The sequence below is a fragment of the Cygnus atratus genome, chromosome 4 (assembly GCF_013377495.2).
Source record: "Cygnus atratus isolate AKBS03 ecotype Queensland, Australia chromosome 4, CAtr_DNAZoo_HiC_assembly, whole genome shotgun sequence".
Lineage (NCBI taxonomy): Eukaryota > Metazoa > Chordata > Aves > Anseriformes > Anatidae > Cygnus > Cygnus atratus.
The window spans coordinates 14,444,137-14,462,904 of record NC_066365.1 but is presented as its reverse complement, the minus strand read 5'-3'; the positions used below and the strand labels follow the sequence as shown (position 1 = coordinate 14,462,904).

The 18,768-nt window shown below is 44.5% G+C and overlaps 1 protein-coding gene across 2 annotated transcripts in view; it reads left to right on the top strand.

Moving 5' to 3' along the window:
• The window catches only part of EPHA5 (EPH receptor A5), a 199,444-nt gene extending 182,694 nt beyond the window's left edge, over positions 1–16,750 (top strand). For both annotated transcript variants that reach the window (XM_035541390.2, XM_035541419.2), the window contains 3 exons: positions 1,462–1,655; positions 4,697–4,852; positions 13,772–16,750. In XM_035541390.2, coding sequence (XP_035397283.1) covers positions 1,462–1,655; positions 4,697–4,852; positions 13,772–13,877 — 456 coding nt within the window. In that variant the 3' untranslated portion in view covers positions 13,878–16,750. The remainder of the gene's footprint in view (positions 1–1,461; positions 1,656–4,696; positions 4,853–13,771) is intronic.
• The last annotated feature ends 2,018 nt before the right edge of the window (positions 16,751–18,768 follow it).

The window sequence follows — 18,768 nt, the reverse complement described above, 5'->3', positions numbered from 1 at the left end:
AGCGGTGCAACTGCTCCCCTGACAGATAAAATTTTAGATGGGTCTGTGTCAGAGCACAGGACTGCAGGTGTTGTGGCCAGACCTTCGGATATGCTCAGCACCCTTTGAGAAGATTACGAAGCCTCACGTAGTTTTTTCTCTGCTACATACATCCTCAGGGGATTCCAGTTTCCCACTGCTGCTGCTCAGCCTGCTCATTCCTGGGACTCCTCCACGTGGCAAAAAGCCATGTGGTGGAGGCTGATTTGAAAGTGATGCATGCGGTCTTGAATTTTGGAGCCTTCTGAAAAGCAATGCCATCCTGATGTGGCTCTGACTGATAGAAAGATCAAGAAAACAACTTACACACTAACCACAGAGCCGTATTTTTAAACACAGGATGTTTCCAAATCATGAGACAGTGCCCAGCATGAATGGCATTTGAGGCAGTCCTTGGAGCTGAGCAGCGAAGCGCTGTGGCTTTCCACATAGCGTTCCCCATCAGCAATAGCTGTGTCCGCCTCCATTTGGGCAGCGAGGCTTGGGAGTAGAGGCTGTGAAGATGGGCTGCTAGGACCCTCCTGGCATGGACACAGACCTTTGTGGCCCGAAACGAGAGCTGCGTTCTTCTCAGAGTTGTTAAGGGTTCAAAATGGGCACTGCTGGGCTTGGAGCCCTGCTGTAAATCTGTCCAAAACTGGGGAGAACAAGTTGTGTTATTCAATTCTGCCCTCATTTGTTCATTTGTGCCTTTCAGGAGTGCAGGCGGCACATGCGCATACTACTTGTTTTAAATGTAGAACCATAGATGGGTTGTGCTTGAAATCAGTGCAACAACCCTCCCGTTTTTAATTTACATACTCTTAGGCTGACATTTTAAATTCCTGGCAGAAATGTGGATGCAGTAAGAACAGCTAGACCCAGACAGTATTGAATGATATATGAGATGGTTGTTCTGCCTCTGCATTGAATCCATCCATCAATTAGCATTCAAAGTCTCTTTCGAAATACAGTCAGACTTTTATTACTGTAATACAAATTTGTGGTCTAGCACATGCCTTTTCATTTAAAAAGAAGCCAACATCTGAATAAACAAAATCACTGCGCTCCAAGACGATGCCAGAAAGCCCCATAGGCTGCTGGTGGGGGACCACAGCAGGCTCTGGGAGTTTCCTGGTGTGACCTACAGACCTCAGCTGAGATTTGGACAAGTGCAACCTGAGATCTGACCCACTGGTTGCCTTGAATTTCCAGGCTCATTTTGCAGTGACTGAAAATGAGTTATTCGACCCATTCCGTAGAAAAATTGAAAGATAATGGAGTTTACTTGATTTGCATCTTGAATGCAGAAAGGGGGAAGAATTGGTTGTGTGTGAGCATATTGCTGGACCCCAGTTCTCTATTCAAACCAATTTGTGTTTGGGAACAAGGTAAGAGAAGGAAGGAATGCAACCTATCAGCCTTGTGTTTTGTCTCCCGCAGGTGATTAAAGCCGTGGAGGAAGGCTATCGCCTGCCAAGTCCCATGGACTGCCCTGCTGCTCTCTACCAGCTAATGCTCGACTGCTGGCAGAAAGACCGCAACAGCAGGCCCAAGTTTGACGAAATTGTCAGCATGTTGGACAAACTCATCCGTAACCCAAGCAGCTTGAAGACGCTGGTTAATGCATCGAGCAGGTACAAAATCAGGCCAGAACCATTTCTCAGAGCAAGATTCTTGTCTGAATACCCACCCCTGGTGTTGAATTACCACTTATTATTTGGCCTGCGCACATCCGCGGGTGGATGTTCCTCCAGCTTCATTATGTCCAGGGGAGTTTTCCCAAATCAACTTTTTTCTGTTTAAATTGGCAGGCAGGTCAGCAATTCAGTTACTCTATAAATGTAGTGCTGCTGCCACAAAGAAAATTACTGTGGCCTGCCTTTCAGAAACTGGAGTTTCAGCACTATTTATAGGTCTATGATAAAGCTACCTGTGCTCTACCCCAAGGTTAGAGAGAGCAGGACTGAGTAGACTACTGAAGTAGATAGTAAACACCTCTCAAATTATCTGCCTGTTGACTTTATCTTTGTAATACCAATGAGAGAGTCTCTGGGGGAAACTTAGGATGTGCAAAGCTCCCAGATGTCCAAGTGCATCCTCCCGCAAGTGTTCCCAAGCGCGTTAGCTGCCCCCTCCAGTTCTGACAGTCTTTGAAATTGCAAGAGGATCTCTGTGGTTACCAAAGAGCCACACACAAATGATTTGCTAAAACCACATTAAATGAATCAAGCAGCCGGCGTGCAATTCATTTTGAGTTTCACTAGCTACACAGCTACAAAAGGGGAAGTACGGTCAAGAAATTAAACTGTACTTGGAAAAAAAATGAAGATATTCATATTTTTAGTGAGTTTTAGCAGTGGTCTCTCCACCACACTGGAGTCTTGGAGAGGCTTTTGTTTTTTCATCATAAGCACACAAGTATAACTTCTGAGCCATCTGTGCTGCTAATCACTCAGTCCCTCACAAGGTCATGAAGGAGTGATGTATATAAATCATTGCTGCTTCACTAATGGCAGTGGAGTTCCCCTTATTAACACTGGAAGAGAGAGGCCCATCAGAAAAGCTTATTCTCAGAGGATTAAAAAAAAAAAAAAGACATGTTCCCATGCATGACATGTCATGCATTAGAAGAGAAGAAACATGAAATCTTCACAATTTCATTTTTAAATACCAAATAGATCCGATTCCTCAGGCTATTTTACATGCATCATTAACCATATGAAGAAGAAAATGAAGAATGTCCTGTATTAGCAATTAGTTGTAATGTTAGTCCCAGCAAACCTGCAGGAAAAGGTTTATGGCAGTACAGAATGGGATGTTTCTCTTTTATTTTCAGTTGAGAACGGTCATTCTTAAGGCCTGTTAAGTAGTGGTATGTACTGTTATACCAAACTGTTAGGCAGGAAAAGACGAAAATAGGGAGTAAACCATCTCCTTGAGCTGCTGAGCACTTTGCTGATGTTTTATTCCACTAACAGGTCCGTGCAATTCCAAACCTCTCCTTTTCAAAGGCTCTGTGGGTATATTCAGGGTGGATGGAGTACCTGAACAGCCAGGCTTTGGGGCTGTGTTTCTGTAATCACAGATTGCCATGCCAAGACCACAGTAATTGTGAATGAATCATAATTTCAACATACAGCAGCTGTAAAGGATTTTTTTATATATGAAATGTATTCTTTATGGAAATTCTCATTAATGCAAATAAGGGAGGAAGTCACTCTCTACATTACAGTGTGCGCGTATCAGTAGGTACCTCCTGACATTAGTGATGAAATTCCACTTCTCATTATGATTGCTTAGGAGTTCTGAATTCCTCATGTGTATAAAACGTTATGGGAAGCCATTATGCTCTTGGTACTGCAAGTGCTCACATTTTATTGGACCCTTCAGCATTGCTATTAAATAAACAAATAATACTAATGTGATCATAAAATATACGAAGATTCCTGAAGTGCTATAACAATATAATATCCTAGCTCGCCTTCCAGTTGAAAATCTCTCCAGTGTAATTCTCTCAGTCAGAGGCTGACCCAGCAAACACTTTTACCTGTGGGTAATAATCTTTATGCAAGGCTTACGTTAGCTGGATGTTGTGCTTTACAAAACGGGGGAAATCTGCTTTCTCTCCTGGCTGACCTTGGACAACCCCCTTCGCACTCCACGCATCATTAGTAGAGTGGTGGACCCGCACACAACACGGGTCACTCGTGCCAGGTATTGTACTGGTGTTTCTGCCACGGCGAAGGGTTGTATCTTGCCCGAATCGCTGCTTCCGTGTGCAGCATAACTGAGCAGGTAGCAGTTGCTGCTGCAAGGTCTGAGCAAAGGTATGGGAGCAGGAGTCTCCCTCTGCTTCCAGGGCTGAGCAGGAGCCTCACTGGGAGGTTGACGCGTGGTTGGAGCATTGCTGCTCTCTGCAGGGCTTGGCGGATGCTGCCTGCATCCAAAATCCTGGCCTGACTCTGCAGGAGCAGCCCCTGAAGTGTTAACAACAGCCTGCCATTGATGGCTGCTGCTGGGAAATGTAATTTGGGTTTCGGTTTCCAGGCTCTGGGCTGTCTTAAGTTAATTATGAGCTTTAAAGAAAGAGGAGGAAAACAGGGCAGGAATAGTGAGACCGAAGACCTTGAAGGAAGAGTGCCAGGGAGTGTCTTGTAGTGCTTGTCTGTGAGAAGTAACGGGGAAGGATGCTAACCCTCTCCTCTGCTGAGGCCAACTCTTCCGCTTTCAGTCCCTGAAAAGCAGGCGAAGTTGAAGGTGAAGCGATGTATTTGATACATAGTGAAATCTTGCCTAGCTAACCTGTCATAATCATTTAGTTTTATTCCGCTGACTAAGACGGTTGGGAGATTTTGGAAGCTTTTTACACTGGCCTTTCTGAAAACAGTGGTAAAACTGACAACTTTGGGAAATCCCACATGGGGCTCATAAGAGCATGGTGCCCTCCACCTCATTTCATTTGTGCTGTACTTCCAGGGTAAAGTCAACAACTTTGTATGAGACAGAAAAATCATTGCTCAGCAGGAGTCTGCTGGGAGGATTTGGGCTTCAGCAATCACCGAAAATGCCACAGAAGAGCCATCTTTACTGTATGAGAACATGAGCAATTGTGTCGTGTTGGGTGGATCATGATGCTGACTCTTTTTGCTTCTCTTGTTTCCCCTTTTGTCTTCAGAGTATCAAATCTGTTGGTAGAACACAGTCCGGTGGGGAGCGGTGCCTACAGGTCAGTGGGTGAGTGGCTGGAAGCCATCAAAATGGGCCGGTACACCGAGATTTTCATGGAGAACGGATACAGTTCGATGGACGCCGTGGCTCAGGTGACCCTAGAGTAAGTAGTTTCCAGATCCTTTTCACCTCGTGTGTTGGAGCTGGGGAGGGAAACAAAGTGTTCAAAAACACTAGTGAGGAGGCTGCAGAAAGGAAACCATTACCCTTTGTTTCCAGTCAGCAGTTTCTCTTTTAGCATCTGTATTGATGATAACAAGCGCAGGCAGGACTAAAACTTACCCTCACTACATTGGCAGCCAGTACTTTGGCTCCTTCACTCACAGAAATTAATGCCTGAGTTTGAATAATTGACAAGCTGTCCTCTCAACATAGTACTGGTTTATTGTTCAAGGTTATTGACAAATGAAAAAAACAAACCTACTAGTAATCTTATAGGAGCTACAGGCCCTGCTGAGGTATACTGGATTAGCTGGTTGCAGGGTAGACCCAGGCTTAGCCAAATGGACAGTTAGGCCCAGTAAAGTATGGAAATACTTTTCAAGGTTACTGTAACAGAAATAAGAGTAGATACAAGCCATTGCCAACAGAAGACCATCGGCAAACCCACAGCTCTAGGGGACAGGCTCCCTGGCTGAGACTCTTCCTTGTGAACGTGCCCTTGGTTTTTGCACGGGTGTATGACTGCAATTGGGGTGACAGTGCTAAAGCAACTTGGTGAATACCTCGGGGCTGTTGGTTATGCTCCATCTTTCATTGCTTGTCTTGCTTGTGTAATTTTCTGTACTTTCTTCCTGCCTCTTACTCAAACTTGCCCCAAAGCCTGCCTTTGCGTCTGGGTTTACTTGAGCTTATGTTATTGCAGACGTTGAGGCAGAATGCTTGGTGCTTTGGAGGAGGTAATGGCTCCTCCAGCCACGTGCCAAAAGCCAGTGTGCATGCAGAATCAGTGCAGAGGATTTGGAATAAAGCAGGAAAAATCCCAGTGCCCCACAGAACTGCAGTGTTTCTCCTGTCTGCCACATGGCTTGCTGTGGAGTTCAGCCTTCAGGGTAGGAGATCCTTTGCACGTGTTGCAGGTTGGTAAGACCCCCATAGAGGTCAATTTTGCATTAACGGGACAAATCATGCATGGAGGGAGTACAGGCGCATCTCTTCTCCCTCTCAGATTTTATTTGCTCCATCCACGTGCCCAGTATTTATCCCTTACACTTGTATTCATCCAGCCTAACTTCAGGCACTCACATGAAACCCCCAAGCTAGGGATGAAGTCCTTTCTAGGAAGTGAGGGTGCTTGGATTTCTACCTAGTTCATTTTTTGGGTGCCTGAGACTCTTACACGCCTTTCTCAGCCAAGTTCTACAATTGCGTGTCCCATTCCTTTGGCTTCCGAGGACTCCACAGTTCCTCACCTACTCATCTGATAAGGCATTTCCCAGAAACACCAGGCTTCAGGACCCCGTTTGGACTGATTGACACCCTTTGACCAAGGAAGAGGTCCGTCCCCAGGGTAGGCAGGAAGGACCTAGCCAGGTGATGGGTGAGGAGGATAGAATGAGGCAGAAAAATGAGAGAAAAGCAAAAGGTTGGAGCATTCCCCTCTTCTGTACCACCTTAATCTTAGAATCAGAGCAAGTTCTGGTAGGAAATGCAGATTGTCTAAAACACATCACAGGCTTGTTGCTGTTTGGCTGAATTAGCCATATCAAAGAACACAGTCAGGTTTCACAAGAACTTCCAGTTTGTTCCTGTTTAGAACTTCATGCAACTTCAAGAGCTCTAAAAGAAATGCTTAGATCAAAAGTGAATTGCTTTGGTTTGGGTCAGAGAAAATGTTGTGTTCAACCCCAAATTAATGAGCATTTTTGCCACTTGTTTAGCTTTATACAGTCTTAGCATCCCTCTTCTTAGCACACTGACAAAACTATTTCTAACCTCACCTCTTGGAGTGAGGTACATTTCCCCCAAATCACGCAAAGTGCAGCGCATTGTGATATGTATAGCTAAGTATTCCTTGGGTTGCACATCTGTGTTTTATAAATAATAGAAGGGACTATTATAACTGTGCCAAATACCCACCTTTTCTTGGATGTAACATTTCAGATCGTGAAATGATCTGCTTAATTAGACTTAAAATGTAAATACTTATCTCTATTTACTCTTTGGTATTTCAGAAATTTCAAAACTTTCTCCCCAGATCTTTCCAGGCTGCCCAAAAAGTACTTCAAAATGTTTTTTCGGATTGCCAGTGAGCCAAGATATCCATTGTCTTTACAGTTCTAGCCAGAAGGGCGAGTTGTTTTAAGTCCTTCAAATAACGTTATAGCAGCCAGAGATGCTCTGAACCTCACCAGCCACAAACCACATCTAAGACCCCCTCCGCAGAGTCCCAGGATGTTCTCAGTAGCACAAATGTCATTTTACTCTGGTCCTTTACTGGCCCCAATGGAGATGAGATGTCTGAGCTGCTCAGCTTCAGCTTTCTTCCAGGCTTTTACAGCAGCAGAGCAGGGCAGAAGAACTGATGCTTGAGAGCCTTGGGAGCTTTGGGAGATTTTTTTGAAGCTGGAAGGAGATGTTTCATGAATCCATCTTGCATTTCACTGACTTTCTTCTATTGAAACTGAAAAAGGCAAGAAGTTGAAATGCTTCAACTTCGCGTACTAGGTGAGGGGCTGTGTGAAGGAGAATTGCAGGAAACAAAATTGGCTATGAAGGTGTATCCCACAGGTAGCTCCACTGGCTGTATTCTGGCTAGTTTAATGCTAGCCTCCAGAAGAAAGGTATCATTGCCTCCGTGTGTAGTGTTCAGCTTGGATTTGTTCATCCTCTCAAGGCTGAGAACAAACCCTGAGACAGCTGGTATGGCCATCACCAGCTCCTATGATAATACCATAAGGAACGTGCATAAACTGCTGATTTGACTCCTAAAATGTGCTGGGAGGCTCTTTTCATGTGCAGTGACACCATACTTGTACAAAAAATTCATCACTGCACTGCACAAATCCACCAGATTCCCACCTGGCAAGTTTAGATAAGTTTTCTGAGCTGGTTCCTGCTATTTAGTTATCCAGTATTTGCTAGCAAATAAAATCTCCTCCAGCCACCTTGGACAGAGACGCTTAGGCAGGCTTGGGTCTTGACCTGCACAGTCCGTGCTCCTTTGCATTGCAGTTGTGGCTTTGCAAGAGATCTTGACCCCACTTGGGTCTGTTTTGGGGAAAACTGTGGAACGTTCATTAAGCCAGCCAGCCAGCCAGATCAAGAAATCTGTGGTCTCGCTCAGACTTAGTGAAGAAGGCAGAAGGCCAGACTCTCAGCCACTAAAATAGGAGAAACTGCCATAGATTCCAGGGACTTAAGAGGAAAGGTGTCCCAAACTTAAGACCTGAACTGTGTTCTCTGGATGTAAACTGGCAGATTGCCCTTAAAATCAACAGAGTAAGGGACAGAAATGTTTACCTGGCTTCTGTGGGGCACAGTTGAGAGTTGTGTGGGTTCTCCAGAGATGCTACGGGGAAGAAATAAACGTTGGAACAAGCAAAGTTCTTTAAAGGTTAATATATTTGGGGTTTTGTTTTTCTGGAGATTTCATTTTTCTCCCCGTAAAAGGAAACAACAAAACATTTTGTACTCTGCAAATGAGAATTCAGGTTAAATGTTCCTTGTCTTTTTTCAATAGAGGCAACTGTTCAATATATTCCAGAGCTGGGACTTGGGGGGATCAGGTGAAAAGAAGATCTGAAAATTTGAAAGTAGCTTTCTTTCCCCAAATGATATCAGTAAAATATTCTTTACAATTTAAGAGGTTGCCTTCAAATACCATCCAAAATGATATTCCCCAAATTCAAACTATGCAGGAGACATGTGGAAATTAGGTGGAGAAGGAAGAACTGGATAATCCCTGCCAGAAAATGCAGAAAAAAAAATATGATGAACGTATACTTCTAAAATCTCCTGGAAAAAAACTGCTAGTTCTGTAAGAGAGGGGATGGATGACACTATCATGGGACTGGTGGCAGTGGGCACCCAGCTTGTGGCCTCTTTATGGGACCTGGTTGAAATAGTAGATGTTCAGCGTTTTTTGAAAATCCCCCCCCAGCATGCCAAGCAAAATCCCATTTACCCCCTTGCTTCTTTCAAAGTAATGGTTTAATGCATTTATTCCAGAGAAGAGTAGTGCTAGTGACAAATTTTAGGAGAAAAAATATTAAAAAGCTAAAAACGGTGAATATCGCCCCAAGTCCTGAGCTCTGCCTGCTTAAGCAAAGACCTGAAAATGTATGTGTTCAAACAAAGAGTGATTTCTACATTTAGCTCTAATTCTTGCAAAGGGACGAATCACCTTGTGAAAAGTGGAGCCTCACCCTCCACCCCCTCTTTCCAACTGGATATCAGACTTGAAGGAAACCTTTCCAGTGGACCAGACCTGCTCTTTAAACTTGTGGACCACCTAGTGACTTTGAGTGTGTCTGGAGCTCTTTCAATCCACTGCAAGAATAACTTTACCAGGACAATGCTCAAGAATAGATAGATCCATGACATGAGTTTCAGTCTGACATTTGACTGGACCAATTACTAACAAAATGTGGACTGCATACTTACACCTTTTGAAAGATCTGTACTCACTGAATCTCAGGACACCCTGTTGTTTGTTATTAGATGAAGAGCTCTGAATATTTGTAATAATATGTGCTGTGTTGCTTTGCATTGTATTTTTTTCTTATAAAATAAAATTATTTATTAAAAGTTATGCTGGATGAAGAAAGTTTAAGAGTTCACCTGCTCTAGATACTTATTCTTCACCTGAAATCTCAATCCTGGGATTGTGATATCGCATCTGCTTCTGGACAAACCAATTCTTGAGTCGTAATCAAGTAGAATGGGAATAATGAATAAGAGCAGATGAACTCTTAAAAAAATAAATCCTAATCTCATGCAAAAGTCCCTAGCAAGTGGATTCCTCTCTCTTTAGCATCTTCTGAAGGTCTTTGAGGTTCTTCTTTCCCCTCATTCAAACTGACAACTAACTAACTCCGTGAGTAGTGCCAGTCTGCATGGGCCATTTTAGATTTACACCACACGAAGAATGGTGAAAACTACTGGAATGGGAGATGAAATGCAAAACAATTTGTGGTAGGTTGATGGCTTCCAGCCATGGAGATCTTTCAGGAACATGTCCCTTTCTCTTGCATGATTAACGGGGTGGTGAGGGAGGTTGTATTTTATGTGGCGATCCAGTCCTAGCCTACACTGTGTTTGACAAACTGGTCCATGGTGTATAAGTAGTTCTGTTTGTAAATAAAATGTTTTAAATATATTTCTTACAACGTGGAGACCATGAATTCAACCCCTGCAAAACGGAGGATATTGCAGTTAAGGGGATACTGTGTTGTCCCTGGCACATTGGAGCCGGGCTTTCATGCAAGGACATGGTAAGAGCACAGCATGCGTACGACTGTATACAGGCTGTTTGGAATGGGCTGACACCAATTTTTCCCTTTATTCACTTGGCTATTTGGTTAACTGAAGTCGGTCTCTTAGTACTGTGTTAGCATGTGATTTGAGTTCCTCTGTGTTTCCGTTTTCAACCCTGTGTGAAAAAAAAAGTGAAAAGGGGCGGGGGGGCACTTCTCCCTGAAACAGGACTAAAAGTTGTCTTGTTGCTGCAGGTCAAGTATTTTGAAGCAGGGAGACCCCGTGGCACATGGGTGCCTGTATTTTCACAGCCTCGAGGAATGCCCGTGCCACTGCCACCGCGGCACACGCAAACCCAGCGTCTGGGGTAGGGACACTTGCATGGCGAGGTGCAGCCTGGATGCTGACTGCAAGTGTCGTCTGCCTGCTCCTCGGCAGGGTCCCAGACGGGCCTTTTCTTGCAGGGAAGTGCACGTGTCCTGTCACTCTCCCAGACCTTTCCAAAGCCCGTGTAGATACCCCTGTACATCTCCAGAGCTAGGCCTGGTGGTATTACCCATTGGCTGTGGTGAAATGGGTCAAGCAGCACTGGACTGGATTTTTAGAACAGCTGTGTTGCAACTCTTTGGCACAGAAGTGGATTTTGTCCCCAGAGTGGCTGTTTTGTGCACCCAATTTTGTTTAAAAACTGCCTTCTGCCTTTTGCTGCTTTAAGTCCAGTGCTTCGGCCCTGGATGCATGGGAGGCTGCAACATGCTGCAAGTCACGCCTGAAAACGGGAATTAAAGCTCCTGCTTTCTCAAGGCATTTTGGGGGAAGTTTTGTTGCTGGCTTGGCAAAGCGCAGGGTGGCTTTTGAGTAAAGCTGCTGATTTTATGCTAGGTGACTGGCTCAGGAGTTGTTGTCTGGGTTAGCCTTATGGTTGGTCTTTGTGGAGGCTGCATGGAAGTTTTTGCCCTCTCTGAGGAGTCCCCACACTTTTGGCCAGTGGCTCCACATTTGAGAGGATTCAATATTCAAAAAATAGTCTAGGTCCCCTGGTGAGCAACTAATGGATTGAAACTAGAAACTCGTTTTTCTTCTCTCTCTTTGTGCCTCCCTTAAATCAATGAGGCTCTACTCAAGGATATTGGGTTATGGTGGATGCTATAAGGAGAAAAAAAAAGCTCTGTAGTGAGTAAAACCTGAAATGGTACATGGATCCTTTTGATCAGGAAGCCTGCTGCAATGCCAGAGAGTAGGGACTTTTCCTTGTTAGATTGACTGAGCTGTGTATGAAATGCAAACACATACATGCCTTGCTGATAGTTCCAGGCCGGCTTTTCTGCATAGTGTGCGAGAGCAGAGGGATAATATCAGAAACAGTATATACGTGAAATATGTGGTGTTGGATTTTCAAAAGAGCTCAGCTTGCACTTTAGATACCTGCAAAAATAGCTGAACTTTCAAAAAGTAACAGCAGAGCAGCACACAGCAGGGGGGAAAGACGGATGTTAGCTCTTTTAAAAATCTGGCCCTATACTGTTTTTTCGATCTTTGGTGTGAACTTCCAACTGTGCTGTGTACATAAAATAAATTGCATGTAACAATAGTATTACTACATTTTCCTTCATTATTAAGATTGCTTGCTGAACTAGTTTCACAATTCAGTGGAGGTAGAAATGAAAGCATGTCCCCCTGAGAAGTTAGGCACCTTTGCAGGTGCTGCAGCCTTTTCTTCCGGGTAAGGAATGTGCTGATGTGTCTCGTTGACCTCTGTTGCTCCACACCCATTGCGCTGGGATTTCCGGCATGCATCAGAGAGTTGCTTCACTGAAAAAGGGTGTAATAATGAAATGAAGTATTTAGCCTCGAGCAAAAAATCTGGTATTTTCCAAATCAAAGGGCTGAAAGCGTGACAATCCTATGGAGAACAGGTCTAGCTTTTGGCTTCAACTGGCTTTGTGTTAACACGTCAACCTTCACTTGGGATTTGTTTTTGTTAGAAACAATGATTATGAAGACTTCATCTATGTAATTTTTGGATCCGGATGGTTGTATTCACACAGGAGTTTCTGTCCAGAATGTAAATCTGCTGAGAGAGGTGCACCTTGATGCTCACGTGCATTATGCAAAAGCATTCGGTGGTCACTGTACACGTTCACCTGCAGTCCAGCATGTAGCTCTGCTATGGATCATGTCTCCAGTATGACCCAGGTGGCAGATGGGCTCCTGGGAGCAGCAGCTGGGGCTCTGGGTGTCGCTGGCAATCCTGGCTCTTGCATGCATCAGTCCTACTAGTGTCGTTTCCAAAAAGCACTTATGTCCCGCTGGCTTTCAGTGGAAAGCCTTCTCCTTTAAGTGGCTTGGTTGTTTCTGGGTGTCGTCCACAAGCTGGTGCCAGCAGTGCTGTGATTCACACCTGTATTGGCAAAACTGTAGAGCTTAACTTCGAAAACATCTTTTATTCAGTCCAGCTCAGAGGTAGAAAGCAAGGGGCTTATATTTCTGTAATGGAAGTCTTCAAACAAAACATCACATCTCCTGTAAGTCAAACTGCTTCTCTAATGGTCTATGTCTTATGTTGGAAACAGGGATGCACCTGTCTTGATCCTTCTTCCAAACTTATTCCTTCAATTTCTTTGCTAACACTTTTCCCTCTTTAAAGAAATCAGTAAAATTACACTGCCATAACTCACGGTGTGGGAGTCACCTCATCTGGCTTTAGATGTCATTAAATCTAATCACCCAAGCTCCTAGCATAATATCTGCAGGGAACAATTCATCCCACTCCTGTCTTTGGGTGGGATAAATTGTCCCCTGGAGGTGCCTCTCAGGCAGTATTTGCTGCGAACCGTGGTGATTAGCTTCATCTAGATGCCTAGGTTTTAGAGAGTCAAACTTCCGAGAAGACAACCGTTCCTCCTAATCTTATGTTACAGCTTTCCTGTAATGGCACCCCTGGCAGACTCAACACAAATGCCTTTATCACGTAGAATTCACAGAAAAATAATAATCAAGCACGGGTTTACAGAAAGATTTACAAAAGCCCAGAGGGGAGCTGTGTTGCCAATTCCTGCTGACTTTAGGAGGCCATCGGGGCGGTAGCAGTGCTCGAGGCCTTTGCCATTCAGCTCTCTCTAGGAGCTGGCTGTAGGGTTGTGGTTTGTGTACCTTTGGCTTTGCCTCACCCGAAGAGGAAGGAAGCGTGGATTGACCTTACTCCTTGCTGCTCGTATCCAAGATCAAATATCAGCCTCTCACAGGAGAAGAGGAAATTGCAACACACGTTTTCTTACACAGCTTTTCTCTTGGAACAGGACTCCTCGTGCATAGCGGAGTCCTTTGCTGAAGCCGATGTTGACATTTTGCTGTCGAGCTTTTCCCCTTAGCCGCTGAGGTGATCTTGGTGAAATCATGTCACCTCTCTGAGACACCATCAGCCATTTAAAAAAAAAAAGGGGGGGGGGGGGGGGGGAATATTAAACTTGTCTCCCTTTATAAAGGGCTTCGGGAGCCACAAATGGTAAGAGGTAGGCAGCAGCATCGGTGCGTGCGGTGCGTAGTGTGTGTGTCGGCGTGTGCCTGAGCCGTCCCTGGAACCAACGTCTGCTTTCTCCCACAGGGATTTGAGGCGGCTGGGAGTGACACTTGTTGGTCACCAGAAGAAGATAATGAACAGCCTTCAAGAGATGAAAGTCCAGTTGGTGAATGGGATGGTGCCGTTGTAACTTGGTTTTAATGTCACCTCCTCGAGTGGTCGGTCCTGCACTTTGTATACTAGCCCTGAGATTTATTTTGACTAAAGAAAAAAGGGAAATTCAGTGGTTTCTATAACTGAAGGACGCTGGCCTCTGCCACAGCATTTATAAAGCAGTGTTTGACTCAAGTTTTCATTTTCTTCCTATTTGTGTCCTCATTTTCATGAAGTAAATGTAACATGCATGGAACATGGAAATGGATCTACTGTACATGAGGTTAACCAATTTCTTATGCTTCAGCGATGACAACAGCAAGCCTTCCCACCACATGTTGTCTGTACATGGGATATATATATAGCACCTTTATATACTGAATTACAGCAGCACATGTTAATACTTCCAAGGACTTACTTGAATGGAGAAGTTTTGCAGCTGTTTGTGGGCTCACAAAAGCTGCGCTTCACTGAAGTTTACTTCGAGTCTTACTTGTCTACAGAAGTGTATTGAAGAGCAATATTATTAGATTATTTCTGGATAGATATTTTGTTTTGTAAATATAAAAAAAATGCTGTTACACAGCGTTAAGTTATAGAGACTAGTGTATAAACATGTTGCTTACTCAATGGCAAATACAATACAGGGTGTATATTTTTTTTCTCTCTGTGTTACAAAGTTCTTTTAGTTTGCTCTTCTGTGAGGATAATACATGACGATGTATATACTGTACAGTTTGCTATACATCAGGTACAAGATTAGGGCTTTTTCATTGTTTTGTTCTTTTTCCCTTGTTTGCTTCATTTTGTTTTTTTTTTTCTTTTGCATTACCATTATGCTTTGTATTTTTGCTGCTGTTTGGTTTGAGCAACATGTAAAGCCTTCGGGAGTTTTGATTTGCATATATGAGGTAGAAGGAGTCTGCTTAAATAAAGGATGTCACCCCCCTTCTTCTCCACTGTGGGCTGGGGCCATCCACAAGAAGAGAAGTAAAATGGGAGTTAAAGCATCCAGCTCTCAACCTGCCTCAGCGGCAGTGTGGCATCTGTGTTCCCTTTGTGTGTCTGATAACCTGCCCGTAGCGTACCCCTTCCTGTGTCCCCATTACCCAGCACAGAGATTCCACGGCATTTCCCCAAAACTGTGGCCAGGCAAGCAGGGGAGGGAATTATTCTGGGATCTGCGCTGTCGCAGGTTGCTTTGTGGGTATTTTCAGCTTAGACGCCCTCTGCGTCCCTTGGAAAAGTTAGGCAGGTTGGCCCCAAAACCCTGATCCCTCTTACAGAAATGGGTACAGACCTGGCCAGTTTGGTTCAGAGCACAGAGAGGAAGGTGAAGGAGAGCAGCCCGACCTGGTCACAGCGCTGTCATCCCATGGTCGGTGTCATCTGCCTGAAGCTGACACAGCTTGAGTCAGTACCGGGTTGTAGCCAGTGTTCAGTGTGTACATCAAAGCCTGAAGCTGCTGTTTTCAGGGGGACCTGAGGGCAGCAGAGAGATGCCCAATGCTCTGGAAATCCTATCAAGAAACAGTGTGGGGCCATCCTCCTCTGTTTGCTGTAGATGGGATTAATCGGTGCAGTTATTTTGGTATTCATAGGTTGTTTTGTGAAGACTTTGGTAAAGATAAGGATTAAAAACTGCTTGGCGGATGGCGAGTGTGTACTATTACTGTAGATGTATTGCTTCCGTAGAGGCGTTGGATAGCATCTCAGAGCGTTATTCCTCAACGACAACATCGACGTGTTGGCTTAGGGCTTCTCCCTTCATCCCCCAGCACTGCAGAACAGAGACCAAGCACCCTATCTAATGCCCAAAGGCAGCTGCTTTCCTTCACCGCTCGCAGAAGCACGTGTTGAATGTCACTTCAGCTGGCTTTAAAGGTCTTCAATTTCCTAAGAGCCCTTTGATGAGATTTGACGCAAGTAGCACTTTCTAAAGAAAAGGGGTAGGGAAAGGTCTAGGAGGAGAGGGCTTGAGGGGGGTTCTTAGCAGCAGGGCTTGCTTTCTTTCCACAGGGCTTCTCGATGCAGAATTTTCCCATTTTGAAATGATGTGCACGCTCTGTAACATCCAGTTATCCTCCAAACCGCCTTGCCGTGAGGCACGGGCAAGGTACGAAAGATCAGGGGGAAGCACCGGCATGCGGGAGGGCAGAAGCTGGCCGCTCGCCTCTCGCACCCCGCTGCCACAGCACGGGAGCGCTGAGCCCGCTGGCAACACGAGAAACAGGACGGGGACAAGTTGCGCGGCGAGGCAGAAGGGGAAGGCCTGGCGAATCTCGCTGGTGTGATTTCTCACCCTGTTGTTTCGTTTTGTCAGCCACCAGGCCACAAAAGGCGGGGGGAGAAGGAATCAAGACATAACAATTTCGGCACATAAAAGAGATTTGTCAAATAATAAATAACATTATTAGAGCTGTCAGCAGAGCTGTCTCGGGATTATTTGTGCCTCCCTGCCTGCAGTGCTTTGTAAAATAACCCGTAGGAAGACAGAAGCAACAACTCGTTTCTTTGGGAGGTATCGTTCGGTCGCTGCATGCATCAATCAGCTGCACTGAGAGAGATTTTATTAGCAAATTTCAGCACTTAGCCTTTCTGCCTGTTTTCTTCGGTCGTTCGTTAACTGTTGGCTCTGTGTAAGGATTTGGGTTTGTTCTTTTCCATGGACTTTTACGAGAAAATCCCCTTTCACCATTTGTGGGTTTTTAAAGGCATATGCAGTACTGCTGGGATGCACCGCATCGAGGTGAGCGTGATGTGCTTGATATTCTGTAGTAATACTGGAGCAACCTTCAGGATACCCTTCAGATGAACCAGTGGAAAATGAACTGTTCTTCAGCCAGACTGCATTTGTAAATAGGGCACCTACTCTCAGTTCCTTGAATAAATAAATAAATGACCTTTTATATTTATTTCAAGAACTGTTCTTGCTACAGATCTCTTTATTATAGGCTTTGTCTCTGAACTGAAAATAAAATAAATTGATGTTTTAACAAATAGGGTCCAAAAGTTACAGCTTCTACATCCATGTGCAAATTCCAGAGTACTTACGACAGAAATTTTCAGTTACCAGTGAAGAAAGAACTGCAAGCATGCGGTATTTGGGGCAATCGTACCAATTTTGGGGGCCTTCCACGTGGATTTGGGGTTTTAACATAAAGCTCCCTTCCTACCATGGCATCTCCAAAGGGCAAGGGGGGGGGTTTCGCAGCAGCTCTTTGAGACTTTGTGCCTACAGTCTTGGCCAGGCTACTGCTGTTTCCACCTGCTGAGCCAGGGCATCATGAAGCACAAGCAGAAAAACTTGCCTTCAGAAGGAGGGGCAAACGAAAATGTACAGGCTGAAGTCAGATGTTGGGAATGGATGGTTGTAAATATTGGCGTGCAGTAGGAGATCACTGATATTTTTCTGGTTATGCTCTTTTAAAGCACAGGAGGGAGGTAAGGGTGGTAGTTAGCTGACCTTGCGAGTTGTGTGCTGGACTTTTAAACCACGAAGAAGCACTGGTTTTCATTAATCAGTAAAATTGGAGCTGTAGGAGGATTTCCTGCCTATGGTAAGTCAAAGTAGTTTGTTTTTCAACTCGCTAGTGCTGCTGTTGGTACAACGAATACTTTTTTTCCAGTATGTTTTGCTGTTAATTGTGAGGAAGTACTTCAAAGGGCCGGGGAGGTGAAGAGGCTCCTTTCAAAACAGTTTTTCATCTCAGGAGAAGGAAGTCTCACCAAGCATGGCTTGTTTAGACTAACCTCCAGTCATTGGATAGCTGTCATTTGGAAAAATTACCTAATCCTAAAAAAAGATGACTGATTAAAATAATAATAATAATGATAAAGATTTTTTTTTAATTTATTCCTTCTGTATCTTAACAACAAGAAGAAAGAAAAAAGATGATTTTTTTTTGTCTAATTCAGTGTTGAATATAAAAATGTAGAAGAAATTGCGAATCTTTGGACCACCGTAGTCTTGAAATTAGTCATTAAGGCGTGTGTGAGATAGGTCAGTAGCAGTCTAAGAGTAATGCTTAGTTTCTGATCTTTTATTAATATGTTTGTGGCAATTCCTTAGGGCAAGTAGGTGGCGAGCTCGTGCATCCAGTGCTGCCAGAGCCTCAGCTCAGATCCTTGCATCAGCGTTTCAGCTCGTAGGAGACTGTAGCATCACTGTATTTACACTCCTCCTGCCCCCTTATTTCCTCTCCTCAGATGTTCTCTGTGCATTTTGTTTGTGTACATGTTTTTTTTTTTTTGTAGTGTAAGATATGAAATTTTTATATTTTTTCATAAAAATAAAAATCTTTGAACAACAGCTACATCCGGTTGTGGATCGCGCACGCAGTTTGTGAGCCTTCCACAAAGCGCCGGGTCCTCCTCCCTCTGCAGCATCCTCCCGAGGGCACCAGTATCTCCTCGCTTACGGTGCCCGTGTGCGTCCCTGCCTTCTGCCAGCCCCTGCAAGAGGAAGCCTACAACGTTTTGGTTCCTGGGGAGGAGGTGCACACGCACCCCCTGAAGGTCCGAAAGCAAACTGGCATGATCAGGGGAACCTCTTCCTTTTATTTTTCTCTCCTAAACACAGTCTTGTCGCTCATTTTGTGGTCCTGGGTGGAGAGAGGCAGTTCTGGAATGAGAGAGATGTATAGAGCTCATGTGCAGGCCCTAATTATTCCTGCTTCGTTATATGCTGTTACCTCTCCTCCTCTGTTTTTATTTGAGAGAAATCTGCTTTTTAGTCTCATTAGTGTGGCAAGATAGTGCGGCAAGAACCACTGGCTGTGGTTCTGTGGGTGCTGAGCCATTCCCTTCCTAAGAATCATTACATTTTACTGATTTTTTTTTTCTTTTTCCACCAAGAGATGATTTTCTTTTTCTCTGATTTTTTTGGTGGGAGGACATGGCAGCCCCCGTGCCCAGTTGGAGCACCT